Source organism: Mangifera indica, unplaced genomic scaffold (assembly GCF_011075055.1).
Source record: "Mangifera indica cultivar Alphonso unplaced genomic scaffold, CATAS_Mindica_2.1 Un_0064, whole genome shotgun sequence".
In the NCBI taxonomy this organism is placed as follows: Eukaryota; Viridiplantae; Streptophyta; class Magnoliopsida; order Sapindales; family Anacardiaceae; genus Mangifera; species Mangifera indica.
In genome coordinates, this window is record NW_025401156.1 from 42,421 (window position 1) to 63,973 (window position 21,553).

General features: G+C 33.6%; 4 protein-coding genes across 6 annotated transcripts; 1 reads left to right on the forward strand and 3 right to left on the reverse strand.

Annotated features, from left to right (window-relative positions):
• Window positions 1-64: 64 nt before the first annotated feature.
• LOC123207180 (replication factor C subunit 3-like) lies at window positions 65-4,124 on the reverse strand. 2 transcript variants are annotated; one of them, XM_044624470.1, is made up of 9 exons: window positions 3,799-4,124; window positions 3,431-3,647; window positions 2,740-2,819; window positions 2,469-2,628; window positions 1,672-1,753; window positions 1,138-1,258; window positions 967-1,030; window positions 819-887; window positions 65-606 (listed from the first exon to the last, which is right to left on the reverse strand). In XM_044624470.1, the coding sequence occupies exons 1-9, from the start codon at window positions 3,995-3,997 to the stop codon at window positions 507-509; spliced, it is 1,092 nt and encodes a 363-aa protein (XP_044480405.1). In that variant the 5' UTR covers window positions 3,998-4,124; the 3' UTR covers window positions 65-506. The 2 variants fall into 2 exon arrangements, with proteins under 2 accessions (XP_044480405.1, XP_044480404.1); XM_044624469.1 differs by having other exon boundaries at window positions 1,129-1,258; window positions 3,799-4,123.
• A 639-nt stretch (window positions 4,125-4,763) lies between these two features.
• On the reverse strand, window positions 4,764-7,205 carry LOC123207176 (aspartic proteinase Asp1-like). Of its 2 annotated transcripts, none has more exons than XM_044624463.1 (8): window positions 6,940-7,205; window positions 6,608-6,725; window positions 6,283-6,509; window positions 5,845-6,078; window positions 5,582-5,732; window positions 5,295-5,486; window positions 5,127-5,199; window positions 4,764-5,050 (listed from the first exon to the last, which is right to left on the reverse strand). In XM_044624463.1, exons 1-8 carry the CDS (start codon window positions 7,128-7,130, stop codon window positions 4,836-4,838), a joined length of 1,401 nt encoding a protein of 466 aa, XP_044480398.1. In that variant the 5' UTR covers window positions 7,131-7,205; the 3' UTR covers window positions 4,764-4,835. The 2 variants fall into 2 exon arrangements, with proteins under 2 accessions (XP_044480398.1, XP_044480399.1); XM_044624464.1 differs by having other exon boundaries at window positions 5,594-5,732; window positions 6,940-7,203.
• A 2,427-nt stretch (window positions 7,206-9,632) lies between these two features.
• Window positions 9,633-10,555, forward strand: LOC123207178 (dnaJ homolog subfamily A member 1-like). Its single transcript, XM_044624465.1, has 2 exons — window positions 9,633-9,934; window positions 10,054-10,555. Exons 1-2 carry the CDS (start codon window positions 9,633-9,635, stop codon window positions 10,349-10,351), a joined length of 600 nt encoding a protein of 199 aa, XP_044480400.1. The 3' UTR covers window positions 10,352-10,555.
• A 195-nt stretch (window positions 10,556-10,750) lies between these two features.
• On the reverse strand, window positions 10,751-18,146 carry LOC123207162 (aldehyde dehydrogenase family 3 member H1-like). The gene is made up of 10 exons (XM_044624444.1): window positions 17,604-18,146; window positions 15,585-15,653; window positions 15,393-15,489; window positions 15,063-15,269; window positions 13,709-13,824; window positions 13,485-13,589; window positions 13,231-13,403; window positions 13,032-13,122; window positions 12,211-12,360; window positions 10,751-11,167 (listed from the first exon to the last, which is right to left on the reverse strand). Exons 1-10 carry the CDS (start codon window positions 17,832-17,834, stop codon window positions 10,928-10,930), a joined length of 1,479 nt encoding a protein of 492 aa, XP_044480379.1. The 5' UTR covers window positions 17,835-18,146; the 3' UTR covers window positions 10,751-10,927.
• Window positions 18,147-21,553: the final 3,407 nt, after the last annotated feature.

Sequence of the window (21,553 nt, forward strand, 5' to 3'; positions counted from 1 at the left end):
TTGTAGTCAGGCGGCAAATATATTTGTATTGTATGCATAAGTAATGTCAACTGCAAGATAACCATGCCGTATGGATTAGCAGCCATGCATCATACTATTATTTTCAAAAACAGACGATAAAAGAAACTAGGAAGATCTAACATGGCAACTGTATTCCCGATAGTGCACATTAGAGGCTAGTCTGGCATGCAAGAAAATTTCAAGTAAAACAGGGCTTTTGAAGCTCAAATTTTTGTGAAGGGGCACATGTAGACACAAGTGTCCTAGCAATGTATCTTGACATGCATACAAATGTACAATCTGAGATCCCCTAACTTCATGGATGATTCAATCTAATACTCCAACACTAGCATCTGCACTACATCAAACAACTTGATAATTGCTACCTGAACTCAGAAATCTCAGAAAATAACGGGCATTGGAGGTTGTCTGTCCACTAGTGTCACCATAACAAACCATCTTAAAAGCCAAACGGCAAGGAACATGTCCAAACTAGACAAAAATATCTACTTTGCAGCAGCAACAAGAGCAGACCTTGCCTGCGTGAAAGTAGAAATTAGAGATCCAAGCTGTAGCTTGTCATTGCATCCAAAACTCAGTCTGTACCTGCAATTGTTTGGATTGTATAATTAATGAATATGTCATTACATGTTCCAACTAGCATCACATTTGGATTTAATAGGAGGGTAGCATATAATGTGAAATCTAACTACCTACAGTATATCCTAAAGAGAATCGATGGCTACTGTCAGACTTTATTTGTGTTATTATAAATAAGGAAGAAGGGATATTAAGGAATTGCAAGGCATAGAACTTACTCAATGTCAGCCAAATCATTAATCAGCCGAACTCGGACATCTGATGGCATCTTAATCTTAAAAACAAACCTATCAAAATAAATGCTGTGGATATGAGATCATTGAATCAATCCATAAATGTACATGTAAAATTACCAATAGCTCTTACATTGTCACTTCTCTTACAATATCTACCAATGCCAACCCTTTCCTTGTCTTCATTTCAGATATTCCTGAAATGTGAAAATTAAAAATTAAGAATGTAACAATTTCGGCTACAGAACAGTAAAAAACATCAATTGCATAATAAATAAAAAGAAGTGATGAGTACTCTTGAAACCATCTGCAAAAGATTCATTCAGAAGCCAATAAGATATCTGCTCAATGTCAATCGGTAAAGGGTTTCCAGTGCATAGGTATACAGCTTCTTCTGTAATTTGCTGAGAAGCCATGTGAGTTGACTGCATATATCAAAAAACAGATTAATAAAATCATCTTGTATCCATTAATGAAGGGATGAACAAACATGAGAATAGCAAAAGGTTTCCACCAACCTATCTAGAAGTCAAAACTAAAAAATCAGCATCATCTTTAACAGTACAAGTCTATCTAAGAAGAGCTCATTTTTGCCATCATTACAAGATATACAAGAACAAGCATTCTCTACAAATTTATACCAATGCAATTCTAAAACTTTATATTCTTGCATGTACAGCTACAAACAAGACCAATTAGAGGATAACTTCTAGTATTAGAAAAGATAATGTTCAGCATTATCTGCATTCTAGAAACAACAGTCATCATAGATCACCACCTAATTCAAATCTGTAGAAGACTTAAGTGTAACCACACAACTCAAGTGAGAGAATTATACCTGCAAAATGTTCAAGGCCTTCCTCATATCACCATTGCATAGCCGTACAAGTGCTGCTAAGCCACTCTCAGTTACATCAAGCCTAGCGAGATGGAGAAATAATCCATTAAATTGAATTATTACATATTTTTCTACTACACAGTCCAAATGACAACAGCTACAACCATATAACAATAACTGGAGAATCAGCACTTTTTCTAAACAAACACAGTACTTAAGCAAAACCAATATAAGAAACACTACCATTGAGGAGAACAGATATCCTTCCTCTTTATTGATATGATAAAGGACCTCATGAATGCTCTTCCTCAATTTATATGAGGTGAGGCCAAAAAGAACTCTTAGTTTTCCCCTCATCAAGTAATTCTTTTAAAATTTAAACTCTATTAAACTTTCAATTTGTGCATCAGTAATGGCTAGCAAACTGTTAGAAAAAAAATAACCTTTCAATCATTCTAGTTGCCAATATTCTCTACCAAAAAAGCAATTCAACAAGAAGAATTGTCTTTTATCCTCCACTGGAAATAAATCACAAATGGGAGGAGGGTTTTCTTGTTTCATGACCATCAAAATTTTGCCCCTTCAAAAGATAACCAAAATTTATCAATAAAAACAAGACTGCAAAAAAAATGGCTGATAATACTGTGCATATTATGATTCAGATTTAGGAAATGATATTCAATAGATGACTACAGGATATTTGAGAGGATGATCAATGATGTAACAGTGGCACCTAAATATCTAGTGACCTTTTTTCTAATTAACACAATAAATGAAAAAAAAAGTAGAAAAATTACCCTTCAGCCTTTATAACATGTTTGAGTCGCTCAGTGACATGACTTGGTTCAAGAGGAGCAAACCGGAATCTCGTACACCTAGACTGCAGAGCTGGAATAATCTTGTTGACATGATTACAAATAAGTGTGAACCTAGTGTTCTTTGTGTATTTCTCAATCACTACACCAAAAATATTCACAAAAAAGGAAAAAAAAAAGAAACCAGGTAAGAGAGACTTAACCAGGTACAAGAAAAATAATAATTATGAAGTGGATTACAAACAGCTCATACCTCTACGCAGGGCAAACTGAGCATCTTTTGTCATGGCATCTGCCTCATCAAGCAAGACCAATTTCACTGATGCCTTTGCTCTATAAAGACAAGACTCTTAGTAACCAATAACTTTGTTAAAGTACTATTTTTCTAGCTCAAATCAATTCAACACAAGTAAAAAGGCAACATAAATGTATTGCTTTGCAATATGTTGATATCATTTTAACCCAACGACATAATCATCATGAGGCAAAGCGATATCAGAATCAGTATGTGATTCTCAGATGAATGAAAACATGACCCTTGTACAAAGAAAGGGACCCATAGTGCATTGAAATGTCACAATAAACAAGAAATTAATTCTACAAAATATGGTGTATATCGCCAATTAAATTTATATGAATTTCCTACAACATCTGAATCATTAACAGGTACTTCCTAACTTTACCACATTTAGATAACACCAGGTTCCTATAACAGCTTATGTAGAGAATAAGGCCTTCAAAATTCCAGAAGACTACTAAATACACTTTTTTAGATATATAGCTCATGTCTAACATTACATTCAAAATATGCATAAGAAAATTTACTACAAGTTCTGTAGATACTTGCAATGTTAAATTTCAAACAACTATAATCACAGCAGTGACACATTGATATCATAATAATATACATAGATAGAAGCTCAAGCACATAACAATTACTTTACCCAAAGGAGAAGCTCTGCGTGCTGGCAAAATCTTGGATCTGTTGCCTCACAACATCAATTCCTCTATCGTCAGATGCATTGAGCTCCAGAATCATATTATGGTACTGCGCTCCGTAAAGCTTCCGTGCAACAGCGAGAATAGTAGACGTTTTGCCCGTACCAGGAGGGCCGTATAATAAGAGATGTGGCAGCCGGTTCTCGGTAGTCAATCTGTCGACTATTCAACCATAACAACAGCAAACAAAATTTTAATCAATCGGTTCTTGAACTTTCTGAAGAAACAAACAGGATATTAGAAAAAGTAATTAAGTAATACAAACCCTAGAAATAATTTAAAAAAAAAAGTAAATAAGAGAGGAAGAGAGTACTGGTATCGACAATGTCTCGATGAGCGGCCACGTCAGCAAGGGACTGAGGGCGGTACTTCTCGACCCAAGGAGTAGCTTTGCTGTCAGGTGGTGCGGCGGAGACGACATCTTTTCCCTTGTTGGATTTTAGAGTGTTGTTTTGGTTTTGGTTTTGGTTCGCGTCTTCGTCGACATCCATAAGAGAAACGGTGTCCGCCATCTTGTTGTTCGGAGCTCCGGTGCCTTAGATTTCTCACTCCACGGCCCACGCTACTCGCCCCCAGTAGTGTTGGGGGGAAGACCTTTTTGAGTGGGTAGCGGAATGGCGCCAATCAGGTTTAGAGGCGGGATGTTGTTCGGGTTTTAAGACGGGTTAAAACAATCCGGGTACGAATTCGGTCGCTCCCGCTTTATATTGTATTAAATTAAATAAAAAACAACTAATTTTCTCACGGTTTCTCACTAGAGTTTCAATGGATATTCATTATTTCCATCCATGAATTATATGAAAAATAATAAAAAATATATTTATAAAAAAATATTCTAAAATTTTATAAAAAAATACAAAATGTTCATATATGAATTTAATACAATATATTATCAATAATACGTTCTTAAAAATACGACAATATCATAATAATTTTTATATTTTTCATAAATCTCTTATTAAAAATCAATATAACAATTTAAATAAAAAATATTTAATTTAATTATTAAATATAGTATAACATAATATATAATTAAATTTTTTTTTTATATATAATAAGTAATGTTAAGAGAAACTTTTATAATAGTATAATGTAGTGAGAGTATGTATTTGTACATAAATATTGTGCATGTTGGATGTTCGTTCATTTGTTTTAGCTGATGGTGGGATTAGCTAACGGGATATGTTTATCATGCAACCATTTTACTTCATTTTTGTGCTCTTGGAGATGACCACTTACACTCTTCTCTGCTTTTTGGATGCATTATGAGGTCAAAAATGGAGAAATTCATCTGTAATCTTTTTAAGGATTCATAAATGGAGAAATTTTTCATTTGATTTTGTTTATTTCTTAGTGGCTGGTGGGAATAGGGGAATGTTCTTTACATTGATTTCTTTTAGCTAATGAAATATGTTTAACTTTTCTTCCCCAAACTGATTCATGCAGAGAGAGCTTTCTTGAACCATCCAATAGCTCAGGGCTTGGGTTATTGCAATTTGAAGAAATCCATCCAATCTGCTGCTTCTCGTTGTTGTAGATTACCAATTTGTCTTGCATAGAAATGTCTGAACAGCAGAGTAGAAAGAGGAAATTAGATTGTCAAAAGGAAGGAAAATGAAAGAAAACAGCAGTTTTTGTTACCCCCAATAAGGTTTAAATCTTGCAGCCCTACTTCAGCACCATTCAAAATTCCCAAGCATACATTTCCAAGTTCCTGAAAAAGAGAAGATCATTAAGTATGCTTTGTTTTTTCTTTCCTAAAATGTTTCTAATAAAAATTTTAATAAACAACTCCACTGATATGCTCACTGAGACAATGAGATAAGCTCTGGGAGATAGCTCCAGGAGGGCATTTTCCGCCGCTGTGAAGCTCAGATGCAGGGGCTTGAAGTAGTGTTTGACATCACTAACAGTTTTGAAAGGTTTTGGGCCTTTCCAGCAGATCGAGAGGGCTGGATCTCTCGTTTCTATTAATGGCTTCCCTTTCAAATCTCTACTCAACTGAGATACATAAAAGTGATTAGTGCTTGTACCAAAGTTTTGTCAAATGATACTGAGACCAACTAAAAAAGGATAATGAGAATGCGGTAACCCACTTCTCTTCTCACCATGTCCAGGGTGGTTTTGTAAGCTTGGGGATCAAAGTAGGTGTAGGTGCTGCCACTGTCAAAAATTACTTGAAGGCCCTTTACACCAGTAGCCTTACGATCGTATAGAAGTTCTGCCTGTCCCGACGAGTACTGTTTCCTGAAATAGCATATGGGAACCAAATTATCACACAAGGCCAGTAGGACAATATACATCAGTGCAAGAAATAAGACAAATGAAACAAGAATGAGAGAGGCTTGGGAGTGTTTACCCCGACGAACCGTGTGACATTGGTGTCCAGACTATGCCTGAAGGTGAAACAAAATCGTCTCCCAGAAATAGAAAACCTCCTCCTTGCCCACTTAAACAATGTCCTAAAACGTTCCGTGTTAGATGCAGAGCATTCAGTTGTGACATAATGCCTGCTTTGCCATTGCCGAGACCAAGAACCCCAGCTGTAGACTGATGAGGGTATGGACCAGAATATTTTTGGTCATATCCACATCTTGCGAAAAATAAGATTTTACAGTGAGCACTTACGTAATCAAATGTAATTAATCGTAAGAAGCAAGTTCGACAAACTAAAGATTTTGCTTCAGGCTCAAGCCATATCAAATGTGATTAACTAGTGACTCCTCTGCCAAATCACAAAGTCTGCAGAAATATGATTATAGAGGTTGGCAAAAGAAAGAACAACAAAATTACCCACCCGAAGCCTAAACGGGGAATAAGCTGAGAGCCCTTGGTAGGTCTTAGAGAAAACTGGTCGCTAACCAACACTCCGCGGGATGAACTATGATCAGCATACTCAATCTTGTAGTTACATAGGTCATTTGGACTCTTATTCAGGGGTTTTCCCGACGCTTGAATAGCTTTGCAAAGGGGATCGTCAGAGGAGATAAAGTTGTTATTGGGTTTGTAGAGAGAACCGCGAGGCTGCACAATAACCAACATGGAAAAATTAACAAGATGAGAGCGTGATATGCTGCATCTGAACACAAGCTTACACTATGGTTTTTTAATGACAATCTTACCTGCGTACAATTTTGACAAGGTGCTTCACATTGAACCCAAGTGAGGTCACTGCCAGTGTCAAAATCAAGCTCGAAGTTCTTGGGTGGGTTGCCTATTTGAAGAGACACAGAGTAGCCCCTGGTGATTGAAAACAAACATTTATTTGCAAGAAAGCGAAGTTGTGATGAGCAAAATTCACTGTATAATCAAAAACTAAGACTGCAGAACGACAAATAAAGAGAGAACAAAGAAAATATATGATAGGAAAGAACGTAAACACAGCCCAATAAAAACCCAAATATCAGCAATAAACTTCACAGAAACAGCATTTCAAGAATAAAACTAAACATACCCATGAGGATAAACATTCCCGGTAACAGGAAAAACAATAGTTGAGCCAGCATTTCGAGGAGGCGTTGACTTGGTTGACATTCGCTTGCTTGGAGGCTGACTTGAATCCGAGAGACACTCTTGAAAAGTTGTCGCAAGCATGGCTAGCGAAAGCAACAGCACCGTCATCATTCTTTTGCTTTTTCTCTCCATTTTTTCTCTCAAGGTTTTTTATGAAAGAAAAGAAAACAAAGGCACTCTCAAGTTACAATTTGAAGAAGAGGGTTCAGTTTATATATTGATTTCGTAATACAAGTGGGTCTAATTTAGTCTGGCCTAAAGGAAAAGTTAATTCTTGGCTATGCCCGAATATGCAAGTCAGAGGAAGACTGTAGTAGCTAGTGGCTGCCTAAGCTTTCTAATTGTTGAATAACTCTTACTTGACATAGCTTTTTCACGTTTCAACGAACAAGCCAATATATAAATATATGTATGTAATATTAATGGTGGTCATTGTCAGCCATTAAAGGAAAGTTGAAATTAAAATTTTCCTACTAAATCGAGCCCTTTTCATCTTCATCTTCTTCATCTTATGCAAGAGATGGCATCTTATGTAGTTGTCATTTTGAATTTGGGTTGTCATTTTCACGTCCACAAAGCTAAACCCAAAGACTCCAACTCTCCCACTTGACTCAACCATGTGTTTACATATAACCCTAGTTTTTTGTATTGACATGGATGCTCGTCTCAATTTCCATCCTGAAACTTTACCAGATTCACTTCTAATATAAGAAACCCTTGCATGAAGATTAAGTTTACATATATATAGACACACACAGTAAAAAACAACTGTTGTTCTGACAAGTAATCAGAACCCTAAAAAATTTTATTATTAATGCCATTAATATTAAGATTAGAAGAGAAAAAAATTTTAAAAACTGAAAATTATTGATTATGAATAGTGTTATTATATCATTGAATAGTTTTAAATTAAAGATAAAATAATATCCAATTATATAATAACATATTATTATGCTTTCACTTTATTTATTAAATAGAATGTTTTGCTTAAATTTTTAATTAATCGTAAAGAATACATTATTTTTTTAATAATATTTTAATAAATTAAAATATTTAAAAGATAGATTTTCTTTATCAATTTAATTTATTATTTTACTGTTTTTTTACTTGATCACATTATACATATTAATTATAAAAAAATTGTAAGTTTAAAAATTATCTTTTCCAGCGCAAGAACAACTTTTTATGCATTCCTTGAAGAAAATCGGGCTTGATTTCTTCAAGCCCAGATCGGAAAAAATTTTAGGCTTGGGCTTCTGACTAATTTCGAACATGTCCATTTAACTTTTAAAAACTTTCAAATCCCCCTGTAATTTTTAAAACCTATGAAAACATCCTACTAAATGAAATTTTGGTTGCACCTGTGAATATGAATGTAACATTTAAACTTATTTCAAATATGAAACAAATTAACAAGCACTATCTAAATATAACATTAATATGAATTAACAAGGGTTACACTTTTTAGGCCTATTGGAGTTTGAACAATCTTTGTTCAAGTCTAACTCGATAACTTAATATATAAATTTATTTTATTCAAGTTCACTTGAATTCGAATTTTGTATGATCTGAAACTATTTTTTTGGGTGGTCAAATAATCAGGCCTTGGGCTTATTCGACCCAATTGGTAAGTTTATTTAGATCGGTTTTATACTTTAAATCAAATTACACATATCTCTACTCATAGACATTTAGTATGTTGTTAAACTCTTTTTTTTGTCAATTTACAATAGGAAAGAGGTGATTAGTCATATTATCTACATGCAAATCAATCCAAAACATGAGTGGAAAAAGACTCTTTGTGTTATCAAATGAACCCTCAAAGTTCAAAACTTTATAACAAAAACCTTTCTTTCTTAACCTTATGACATTAATATTAGGCTTATAAAACACTTTTATTATGTGTACAACTTTATGCATAAATAAAAACGTGTCATTATATGATTGGATAATTAAAATTTAAAGATAAAATAATATTTAATCACATGATGACACATCATTATTTATATACAGAGTTGTAGACAAAAGTTATTAATATAATTTTATTGCTTTACTATTTTACCATAACCAATAACATCTCAAATATATAATAAAATGACATTCATGATACAATTTTTAAACTATAAAGGTTTATTTAAACGTTGTGAAAATTATATAATATACCAATAATTATAATATTCTCCCCTATCATAAGAGAAACAAAAATATAATATAATATTATGATAATTGTGGTAAACCATGCATTCTGGTGAATAAAGTGGCGTCTTTCATGGTAGATCCTAAACCCCAGATTGGCATACCAACAGGTGCCCGTGTCCGTGCCTCCTCCATTCATGAACCAAAAAGGAAAGATTCCACCTTTCGTTTTCCCCTCCGTAAATTTTACCACCCCCAGTCGTAAAAGACTTCAAGACTTAAGACAGTAACACTATTGCTGAACCCTCAGATATTCAACTACCCAGATATTCACAGGCGGGCGGCCATAAGGTGCATTTGTCAATCTTCTTTCATATGATAAAACCCTAAATTTGAATACTGTTTATGCATGGCATGAAAAAGAAAGCAAAGGTTAAGATGTATTGATGATCTGAATTTAATTTAATTTCCAGGAGGCTCTTAAGGAAAATTCGGATAATGGAATCTACACTAATAGATACATGGTGGGCCATAACCACGACCCTCCAACGGGTCCCGGTTGTTTCTTCGGACACCGTAGCACCGATAAAAGCTTTCATTTTCCGTTATCAAGAAGCTGAAGCAGATGGAAGGACCATTCACCAATACCATCGCCGGCGTCTTCTCCATTTAGAAGCTGGAGTCGGAAGAACGATATGGACGAATCAACTATCAAAGGGTTCCCAGCAGCGTCTATCTCCCGAAATGCAAGCCGAAGGAGCACCACCAACCCCATCATGTTTTCGAACTCGACGGGGTTGGTAAAGCCACCGCCTATTCAGAGAAACTCGAGTGCACTCTCAAATGGATACATATAGTATTGTTGATTGCAATCTGGTTTCCAGAAACTTGATAGTTGATTATCTTACCATTTTGGCAGGCAAGCAAATCAAGAGGAAGAATGGGTATCAATAAAAGTGAAGCCAGGATGGAAAGAAGGAACAAAGATAACATTTGAAGGGATGGGAAATGAGGTTCCAGGAGGATGTCACCCAGCTGACATAACCTTTGTGATTGCAGAGAAACAGCTTAATTTGTTTAGGAGAGAAGGCGATGATTTGGAGTTGGTAGTAGACATACCTCTAGTTGACGCTCTTTCGGGTTGCACCATTCCAATTCCTCTGCTGGACGGGAAGAAGATGGATTTGAGTATTGGTGAAATCGTCCATCCTGGCTAGGAAAAGATCATTGAAGGACAAGGCATGCCAACCAAAGATGAAAGACAGAGAGGTAATTTAAAATTGCATTTCCTAGGTAATTCCCCCGATGAACTAACAGATGATCAACGTTCCGATGTTCTTAGAATTTTGAAGCGTAATGTTGATTGATTTGTATAGTTCAATCTTTAATTAATATATTCGAAACAAGGACTATTGAATCTATTATGTTTTCATTTCTCGGTGATTAGCTCGGTATGACCACCTATACTCTTTCTTTTATTTTTTATAATTATAGTTGAAATATCGATTTACATATAATTCAAATCATTTTTTTCAATTTGATTTAAATAAACTCTCAAATCGCACTCAACCGAATGGTATACATCCCTATCATAAACACATTTCGCTTGTAAAATATAAACAAATAGCTTCAGCACACTTTAATTGCACGTAACACATTCAAACATAATCAATCTCGGTCAAATTGAAAACACACAAAGTACACACTGCAATCTGAACCGATTGAGTTTTATGAAAATATGCAAAGAATTACACGAGAACTTGCACCAAGAGACTAACATCCACAGATCTTTTTTAAGCCTTACGGAATCCCAGAAGGGCACGAATTATACCAATTAAACTACCAGACATCACAGCCTTCAGCAACATTAGCTTACCCTGTGTATATGGAGGGTATCTCAAAGGCGCATCACCAGCAAAACTTCTGTACAGAACCGCTTTTTTATGGCTAAAAGCGTCAAAAGAAAATTTCCCATGGTACGATCCCATCCCACTCTCCTGGACTCCTCCAAATGGTAGAGTGGATACTGCAAGCTGCAATGCCAAGAACATATTAGATAAATTAAATCCCATCAAACCATTCAACAAATTAGGGCAGATGGGAATAGGGTCTCCGCCCCAGCCCATCCCCATTATAGGGATGACAAAGATTCTTCATCCTCTCCTTATAAAAGAAAATCTTCCCTCTGTTCTCATCCCTATTAGAAAAAATCTCTTATCCGTACCCTCTAAACTAAACATAACATAAATATATTAAATAACAAAATTAACCAAAATTAAAATCAATCCACTATTTTAAACATCACAAATATTATATATTAATTATCTGAATATACATAACAAAAATATAAATAATTTTAAAAAACATAAATACTTTAAAACTATAATAATATATTAGTATTTTAAGCAAATATATTAATATAAAAAGACATGAATGGGGATGAGGATAGGGATAGGGATAGAGACGAGGATGGAGACAAGGACATATGTATCTCTATCTCTGATTGTGGAGATACCTTTCGTTCTTATCCACGTCTCATCTCATCCCTTTTTTCCATTTCTATTAAAGAATTTGCTCCCCGTTAAGGTCAAGGAGAGTCAAAGACTCAAAATTTGGATCGAAATTACTACCTCCATATGGGAACATATTACATTCTTAATACCTTGGCCACACTAGATTAGTCAACAACAAAAAAATTTTCAATTTGTGACCTACATTAAGAAGCTCACAAATTATGTAAAACTTATAATGCATCACTCCAAAAGAGTTACCAAACCTATAGTTAACTCCAGAGACTTTCTAATGACATTACATCTTGATCAATGTCTCTAAAGATCAATTCACCAATGCAATGTCAGAAGCTGAAACACAACACAATGAAGTTCTAATCCTATTGTGGTAATGCAACTCAAAAAGTATCATCACTACTATTTTGGCCATGGCAGTATCTAGTTGTTACATCAGCCCAACAATGGAGAACATCAAATCATCCACATGTAACATGCATGAATGTGTTAATATATGATGCAAGAATTTTTATGCAACTTGTCCGTAAAGTTTGAGGAAGCATATTTACATGTAAAGTTGTGTCATTGACAACCACACCCCCTGCCGAGACCATTGCCACAAATTGCTGCTTGAGCATCTTGTTGTTGGTAAATAAATATGCTGCAAGTGGCTTTGATCCCGCATTAATTATATCAAAGCTATTCTCTATTTTGTCAACCTGTTCCAGAAAACAACAAAGAAATCATAATATTTGTTGTCTTGTTCCTCACAAACAAATGCATATTATTTAAATTAATATTGTTACAATCATATTAAGTGCTCTTTTGCAACTGTTGCCATATGCTGAGAAGACTCTAGGCAGGTGTAATCTTTAGTTGTTTTATTTCCCTTTTTCAGTTAAATATGGTGGTGAGAAAAGGGAATAAGCAGGATTTCTCTGTTTATGAGAAAGCACCGTATAGCATGCAGGGAATTCTATGGGATCTCATTTCATAGCGTGCCACCACAACTCCCATCTCCATTGGCTTAAAATTTATTCATGTCACTCAAGGTACTTGCATTTTGGTAAATCAAAACACAATTCCACCCATATATGGAGGACTGCTATCCTCAGGTTAAACTTTTTACTCGGTAAATTTTTCAGAAAGAAAATTCATACTTAATCTAATATTGTTCCACACATAGAAGGAAAGATGATATATTCCTTCTGTTTAGTCCGAAGAACAGCTGTTGTAATGAAACTGAAGGGGCTGCCAGAGATGAATCTCATATGGCTTGCCAGCTTCATACTTATTTGCAGAAAATGCATTTCATAAAAATGAAAAAACCAGATCATTTTGACAAAATAATAATAATAAGGGCATTGCTATATAATAACTCAGTGTTTACCGTGAGTATGGGAAGCAATGGACCAAATATCTCCTCACTCATGATCAGTGAGTCTCGAGGAACATCTAGCAGGATAGTTGGAGCAATCCTTCTGCCATTTAAGGAAAGAGTAACTAACTTTAAAACAGGTTCATCCCAGAAGCTGAAAATAAAGTAATGAAGTAAAAGAGAGTACAAGCAAATGCACATTCGAACTCACAGGTTAGATTTGTCCCTTTCTCCTCCATGGACTATTTTTCCAGAAACCTTCTCGTCATCCAACATATTTGACAGGCGAGTAAAGTGGTTGGAGTTCACAATGCGAGACAAGTCTTTTGATTCCAATTGTTTTTCCCCAAAAAATTTCTCCAATTCGCATTTCAGACTATCCACCTGAAGGAAGGAGGATTAGAGAAGAACTAAGCAAACAGAAATATAGATGCAGAGCCTTGCCACAGGTATGGGCAACCTTACCAATTTTGGCGCATAATCTTTTGTAGTTACAACATAATCAGGAGAAATGCATGCTTGTCCATTATTACAACCCCACTTGCCCATGATAATCCGCCTAGTTGCAACCTTTGAAACACAGATAGATGTTTCTCAGCACATGAAACACAGATGAGAAAAGTGGTAGATTTAGCACCCAGGAAATGAATATGAATATAGACCCTATCCATAGAAAAAATGTTCCATACTTGTAAATTAATGTCTGAATCAACAACAACAGGAGATTTTCCTCCAAGCTCCAAGACAACTGGTGTTAGGTGCTTTGCAGCAGCAGCCATCACAATTCGTGCAACTCTTGCATTGCCTACGAAAGAAAGAATTGTAACATAACGCATTATATCCCAGTTAAAGTATGAAACACGTATTTTGATATCCATGCAGAAAGAACCAAAAGGCTTCCTCCACAAGGATAGATTTAATAATCCTAAGGAATCAAGGTGTAAAGACTTCCACAAAAATTCTCTAATTAAAATCAAATAAATAAATAAAGAAGAAGAAGCCTGAGCTAGAACAGCAACTTCAAAGATTGGCAAAGCATCAAGAGACCTTCTTTTGCTTCAGCACCCTGTAGGGCCTGTACAGTATTTCCCGTTATTTTGATTCTTCTTAAAAGTCAAAAGAGGAATTAATGCAATGTCACACATCTATAAGAAGAAATTCCAAAAACACTGTTGCAGCACCAATACCATCACAACACAACAAATAAATTACTAAAAGATAAAAACCTGGAAAGGAAATCCTAAAAACCATCACAGTCTTTTCTGAACCCCCAAAGCAATATGAACTTTTATCTCTTAAGAAAGCTAACCAACACATATAATTCCTAAGTTCTGCCAAAATACCCTCCTACAGTAGACGTCCAGACCATTAAAGAATTTCCTAGGTCAATTTACACCTAATCATCAGGTGAAATAGACTAAACCTAATATCTGCATGAGAATTACACCATAATACTTTTCGTAATTTAGAAGCTTTACCAATCAAAAAATTATAAACTTTTTCACCCTACCAGAATTGTCCAGAAATACCTAATTTCTGTATTTAATACTGGTGCTTAGGAAATCCTTACAAATTCATTGCTACACACATACAAGAATATATAAAATGCACATGCAGTTCAAAGTACCACACACATGCTTTGAAACAGCAACAAACAAAAGAGTGCTGTACCAGCTTTCAGATCACAACTCCAATCTGATCAACATCAGAACCTTCAACTTACACCAACTCAACTACTTGATGTGCTAATCCTACGTTTGAATGTTCCATTCAGTACACACTTTATTTTCTTAAATGTATAATTTCCCAAGATTTTTATGGAAAAATTTAAGTGAATCAAGACATCCTGTTTCCATGGCTATGTAAAGTGAAGTCTTCGACTGGAAAAAAAATTAAACTGCTGCACATTAAGCCAAAAAAATATCTCTATCTTTCTTAACATAAATACAGGTTCTGGAGAGTAGAAAAGATTATAAGATCATGATGCACATTAATGATACTCCTATCATGCCAAATGAAGTACTAGATGATGAAAATAAGAACCTGTATAAAAAATTTTATCCCATTTTTGCTCCAGCAGGGAAGATGTTGCAGCAACAGCCCCTTCAACAACCCTGATACAAGAGGAATCCATATACTCCCCTACTAATTTTGCAAGCAGTGAAGATGAAGCTGGAGCAATTTCAGAAGGCTTTAGAACCAGGGCATTACCAGCTGCAATTGCTCCAACAACTGGATCAAGAGACAACACTGTAGAAAATTTGAAGATTGTAGTTGTTAGTCTTAAAATGTGAAAACTAAAGATATCAAATCTGAGAGATATATTTGTGGTTCAGAATTAAAATATGTCAAATAATTTCACCAGGAACATACAGAAAGGGTAGTTCCATGCTGAGATAATCAATACAACTCCCAGTGGTTCTGACACTATTTCAGCAGAGGAAGGAAAAGTGGTAATTTTAGTTTTAGCCTGTGAACAAGATATTAAGTTAAACAAGATTAAGAGAATGTCAAGACTTATGATAACAAAAGTACCCATTAGTTAAGAAGTTCTGAATAATTAACCTTCTCTGGAGCCATCCAGTTTTTTAGTTCCTTCAGTGCCAATCGGATTGAGCCTTTCAACATACCTACCTGCATAACAAACCATGTCAATCCTCAATATAGAAAATGGAAAATAACTGCTTCATCTCAAACTTTTACATGATAACTGTAAGCTCCAAGAGTGGCTTCCAAAATCAACAAACAACTTTACTACAGAACCAAGAAAGCTCAGACATTATCCAATGGCAAATGACATAAAAATCAAAGGAAATTACAAATCACATAAAACTAGTTATAGTGTAACAGCGACTACTGGGGATCAACAATCATGTTAATTTGATATTTCACATTACTTTATACCCTGAATCAAATATATGCCAAAACCTTATCACCATACCAAATAGTGCTCAGAGTTGAATTCATCAAGATGTCATTGGTTAAAGTGACAAAAACATCCTCCACGTGCAATTATACAGCATTTACCAAAATGTCATGTATGTACGTTCTTATGCAAATTGTTCAGTGATCAAATTTCTCCTGATTACAAACATCAGGATTCGCAGCCAACAATACTGTTGCTTTAAAATCTCTTAAACAAAATATTCCTCTTCCTTATCATCTCCAAATTTTTAATTTAGTCAGCTGTGTGCTACCCTAAATATTTCTCCAAAGTAGTCAGGCATAAATCTTAATTGATTAACAATGTTAATTTAAAAATTGAAGTCCGAAATTCAGAATTACCCAAAGCCAAATTCAATGTTCATAGACAGTCATAAACTAAGCTAAAAAATGAAATTCTCATCGATTATCTTTTTAATAAATAGGAGCAATCAACAGCCTCAAAACGGTGTGATAAAATAAGGAAGATTTATTACAACAAAAATGTCCAAAGGTAAGGATTTAGACGTGTTCCTTATAAAAAAAATTAAGCTAAAAACTTAGCCCCTTCATAATTATTGAGATTTCATGCACTATAGTGCAATCATATTGAAGTCAGAAGAGGAAAATTGCAGAAACCTGTCAAGGAAAGAAAAGTAGTTGTGTCATTAATGCTCTTGACTTTTTTTTTTTTTAATTTTTTTGCTAAGCAATGCTCTTGACTTCTACTCATAACATTTTTCACCAAAAGAGTCCATACCATCACAGTTCACAAGGTATGATTCGTAACCACCCTCTGATGTTATGATATAAATATTAAGTTGTAAAGCAAACAGAGCACAACAGAGTTAATGACAATAGAATGACCTACAGAAACAAAGCAAACAGGTAGTTAAGGTTGAGGCTTCTTTATTCCGTACTTACACAATCCATTTTCAGTTCTATGCCCCACTATCCTGCCTCAACTTAATATATTTGGATTTAACTGAACAAATTTTCAACTAGTTTTGCTTTCATCGACTTTTCATAAAGCTGGCCTAGCAAATTAATTTCAAGACAACTGCACATCCCTAAAAGTATAATTAATTCTCATCACTAGAAATTGACCATATTCCACGGGACAACGATTCTGACAAATAATCAATCACCCAGACTCTCCCATTCAAACAATTAATATCCTAGTACCAAATTTACACTCCAGCATCAATCAATTCAGCAGGAACGTATAAAATTGAAATTTGTTAAAGATACGCCGCTACTCACGAGAACTCTCTCTGAACCATTTAATCTAAATCGCTGAAATTCTTAATAACACAAAATTTAAATGAAAAGAAAAAGGTATATTAAAACTTACAACAACAATCATACATCAACATACGAGAAAACATAGCAGTCATTCTAAGACAGCACCATGTCTAACTGCCTTCTACTTAAATAAAGTACATCATGAACATAATTCACTAATTTTAATACTCCAAGAATTAAACAAAAATGGAAACGGAAAAATATCATGTTCAGCACTGGAAAAAAAAAAACGCAATTTTTAGAAAACTCTACGTTATATAACGATTAATTTATCAGGGAATTGAATTAGAATTAGTGTTTACTCGTTCACGATTTAACAAACATAATTGAATTGATATAAAAGGCGCGTGTTAGGACCTCGTAAAGGGAGCCTTCAAATTCAGGCTTGGCGATATCATCACGAAGAGCAGCGACAATCTCCGGCTCGTGTTCGTCAAGCATCTTGAACATACTCTTCAACTGAGCCACTCTCCACTTGTAGCTCCGAGTCTTTCCCGCCGAGAAACTTCCTCTTAGCTCACTAACCACCGCACTTGCCGCCGCCGAATCGAAAACCTCCTTCTTCTTCGTCACCTCTTCACTCCCCATATTTGCACAAACAAACAAACAAACAAGAACTGAAACAATTCACAAAAACGGATTCAGATCCTGTTTTTGAAGATAAAGCGTAAAGGAGGTGATATCAAGGTAATTGTGTCAATGACGAAAGGTGTTACGAATTTAAAATAAAATAATGATGGATGATGGCATTAGCAAGGTCCAGAGAGAGTGGTCGTGAGCAGCGGCGTATCCTGGGCGTTATCTGCGGGAGTGTGATGCCTTGTATTATTGCTGTAATACAAGCGCGTGGGTTCACACCATGTTTTGGGAGGTGGTGTGGTTCAGTGAGGTAAGCTCCTTTTACTGGATGTGGATTAGATTGTGATGTGAGCTTTAAGAATGTGAATTGGTTCGGTTCTTGTGCCATTCTGGAGATAGTACGACAATTTTGAAGAAAATTTTGTATAAACGACGTCATTGCCAGCAGTATTTTATTTATTTACGAAAAAAAGTTATTGGAGTAATGGGATTTGCCAACATTACGGGAAGTTTTTTTTTTTTAAATAAATAATGAGAGTGTGAAACAAACGAGATATTTTAAATATTTAAATAATATTTTTTTGATATATTTATTTATGCATTTAAATAATCAAAGGTATTATCCATTTTTCATAAAATCATGTTTTGGCATGGTAATGACGTAAGCAAATGGTGACCATATGTTAATCTCGTTGTGGCCCTAATAAGTGGAAGGAATCGTTGGGAAATGATACGGATTCACTGTTGTCCTGTAACTAATATTGTTAAAATTAGACTGACTCTCAAATAGATTACTTTAATAATTTATAATTCAATCAATCAATTTTAATCTAAATCATTATAATAAAATAAATAATCATAAATAAATGAATTAATATTTTTATAATATTATATAATTATTCTATTAATTAATATAAGTTTCATTTATTAAATATTCTTAAATTTATTACTATATTCAAATATATTTATTTATACTAATAATGTAATACACAGTATTAAAGTAAAAATTATTTACATAAATTTCATTTGATTCATAATTAATTCTTGATGCCAAATTTTAATAGAATAAATTCTTTTACATTTAGAAAAAAGTATTAAAAGAATTTTATAAACCGAATTTTTTATATTACTCACACAACAAATTTATATAAATAATAAAAAATTATTTTTACCAAATTATTTTAACTAAATTAATATAAAATTATACTTAATAGCTAGCCTACCTTCTATCTTCCCAAAAAATTAATGAAATTGTTGTCTTTGAACATTGATATTTAAAATTTGATGGAGACATGTGAGAGATTTTTTGATTTTGTGTTTGATTTTTAAAATAAATCTAATTGTAGAATAGTATTAAACTTTAACCTTTTTTACATTTAATTTGAAATTTTAATATTAAAATATTAGTGTATTTAATGAAAATGAAAACTTGTAAACTTGGCTTTATCAGTTTCTTTTTTTTAATTTAGGGTCAACCGATTTTAATCGAGTTATCAAAGGTCAAAGTTTAAAAACAAACTGGACAAAACCAAAAATAGGTTCTCAATTAAACCAATCAATCTAATCTAATTTTGAAAATACTGCAAGTAATAAAACTGGGTGGAGACAAGGAAACTTCCATCTTATAAGAACATAGATAAGAAATGAAGATTTTAGCCCCATTTGCTTGTCATCCCCTGACTTAAGGTGACGGATCTTACAAAGTTTATATACCTAATATAATTAATAAACATATAAAAGAAAAGAAATGTTTAATGATTCTAGAAACACAAATAATTTTACACTTTCTTAAAAAGTTATAAAATTACCATTAAGGTTAATTTGGTATCCACTAATGTGAATAATAAAAGAGAAAATAATATATATAAAAGAATATAAATGTAAATATTTTTTAATAATATATTAAGATTAAATTTTTAATTTATTAAATATAAAATTGATTATCAATCCAAATTTATCTTATTTTAGATGATTAATTTCAATTCAACATAATAATTCAGTTAAAATCAAATTATCTGTTAAAAAAATACTCGAAACAATTAAAATATCTAATAATATCTCCATTTTAACCATATAATGGCCGCGTGTGCGCCGCTACACCCCAACTGAGCGTGTAACTGACAACAGAAATCCACCCTACCAGTTACGTTGACTCAGAGGCGTGGTAGGCATTGGGTGGTGGATTCTCATGCCTCGTACTCAAAATTAAAATTACAGTCACATGAGCAACGAAATTACTGATATTCCCCTGCGCACGTTAAGTAAGCGCAGAATGGGCCCATCTCCACCGTTGATTGTCGCGATCGTGATGCCATCATAAGTTTCCTCAAATTAGGTTTCTTTGTTGGTATACCGAACCACGTTGTTCTTCACAATAATCACACCAAACGGATCAAGAAGTCTACTACTCTAGACTGAAGATTCAGAGTCATATTTTAAACATATTTATCATTCATTGACTTAGTGCATGTTGGTTCATGTGATTTTATATACTTTTTTTTACATTTTTCAAGAAAATATCAATCATTTTTGACTTATTAAATACTTCTATGTTCCCTGTGTAATTCTAGATCCCAACAATAAATGTGAGAAATACTCTTTTTTTTTTTTTTTTCCTTTTGAAATGTGATATGCTTCCTTATTTATAATAGGTCAAAAGATTTATTTTGATTTATTTTCAAATTTTTACCTGTATAAATTTTAAAAATTTATTCTTTTGTTAAAGTTGTTTGTTAAGATTAAGGATAAAATTATCATTCAATAAAAAATATTAAAAAATAAAGTTTTATCTTATTTCCTTAATTTAAAAAATTAACTATTTTCTTTTATTGAAAGTTTAAAAATATACCATTTCTCTTATAAAGTTTGTATTTTTTCCCATTTCTTCTTTAGTGACTTCCCACCTATCTTCCATCAGAGATTAAAAAAGAAGGAAGGGCAACAGATCTCGTCTTTGTCTGACGCTTGAAGACGGACCTTGACCACAAGTCAAAGATCTGTTGTGTGACAAAGCTCGGTCACAAGTCAAACTTTTGTTGTGTGACAAAGCAAGACAAATTAAAGCATCTCGTGTCATCTAAGTGTTGAACGAAGATGAGATTTGTCATCCTTCCTTCTTCTTTTGTAGCCAACTAAAGATGGATGGGAAGACCAACTCGGGTCACAAGAGAAAAAACTAGAAAAAATGCAAACCCAAAAGAGAAAAGATAATTTTTCAAACTTTGAGTGAGGGAAAATTGTTAGTTTTTTAAATTAAGAAGGAAAATAAGATAAAATTTTAGTTTTTTAAATTTTTTTTATTAAATGAAGATTTTAACAGAGAATTTTAATAAAATGATGAGTATTTAAGTTTTTAGAATTTTGTGAATAAAAATTTGAGAATAGACCAGACCTTGAATAAGAATAAGTCTTTTGGCCTTCATAATATGATAAATAAAAAATGTAACATTACAAATGTCATAGTAGCTCAAGGCCCCATGATAGTATCGTTATAAAGGTCGTGTACTTATAAGGCCGAAAGACATTCTCACCCAAGGTTTGTTAAATCCCCAAACTAATACTCGCTAAGTATTGAAAACTCAAACCTTCACCCAAGGACGATTAAAATTATCATAATCAACTAAATTTAAGAATATATTTGTCATTTAACCTTTAGTTTAAAAAAATAATTTTTTACCTTGTTTTCTCACTTTAGGTTTAAAATTTAATAATTCTTTCCACTCAAAGTT

Excerpts from the sequence above, each read along its gene's own strand:
- LOC123207180 (XM_044624469.1), bottom strand. The coding sequence starts at position 3,997 with ATGGCGGACACCGTTTCTCTTATGGATGTCGACGAAGACGCGAACCAA. Across the intron at positions 2,820-3,430 it reads ACGCAGAGCTTCTCCTTTGG|AGCAAAGGCATCAGTGAAAT; the intron begins GTAAAGTAATTG and ends TTGTCTTTATAG. Across the intron at positions 1,259-1,671 it reads AGGCCTTGAACATTTTGCAG|TCAACTCACATGGCTTCTCA; the intron begins GTATAATTCTCT and ends TGATATATGCAG.
- LOC123207176 (XM_044624463.1), bottom strand. The coding sequence starts at position 7,130 with ATGGAGAGAAAAAGCAAAAGAATGATGACGGTGCTGTTGCTTTCGCTA. Across the intron at positions 6,510-6,607 it reads CTTGTCAAAATTGTACGCAG|CCTCGCGGTTCTCTCTACAA; the intron begins GTAAGATTGTCA and ends GTTATTGTGCAG. Across the intron at positions 6,079-6,282 it reads ATTCCCCGTTTAGGCTTCGG|ATGTGGATATGACCAAAAAT; the intron begins GTGGGTAATTTT and ends ATTTTTCGCAAG.
- LOC123207178 (XM_044624465.1), top strand. The coding sequence starts at position 9,633 with ATGGAATCTACACTAATAGATACATGGTGGGCCATAACCACGACCCTC. Across the intron at positions 9,935-10,053 it reads TTTCGAACTCGACGGGGTTG|GCAAGCAAATCAAGAGGAAG; the intron begins GTAAAGCCACCG and ends CCATTTTGGCAG.
- LOC123207162 (XM_044624444.1), bottom strand. The coding sequence starts at position 17,834 with ATGGGGAGTGAAGAGGTGACGAAGAAGAAGGAGGTTTTCGATTCGGCG. Across the intron at positions 13,404-13,484 it reads AAGATTATGCGCCAAAATTG|GTGGATAGTCTGAAATGCGA; the intron begins GTAAGGTTGCCC and ends TCCTTCCTTCAG. Across the intron at positions 13,123-13,230 it reads GAAAGGGACAAATCTAACCT|AAGGATTGCTCCAACTATCC; the intron begins GTGAGTTCGAAT and ends CTTAAATGGCAG.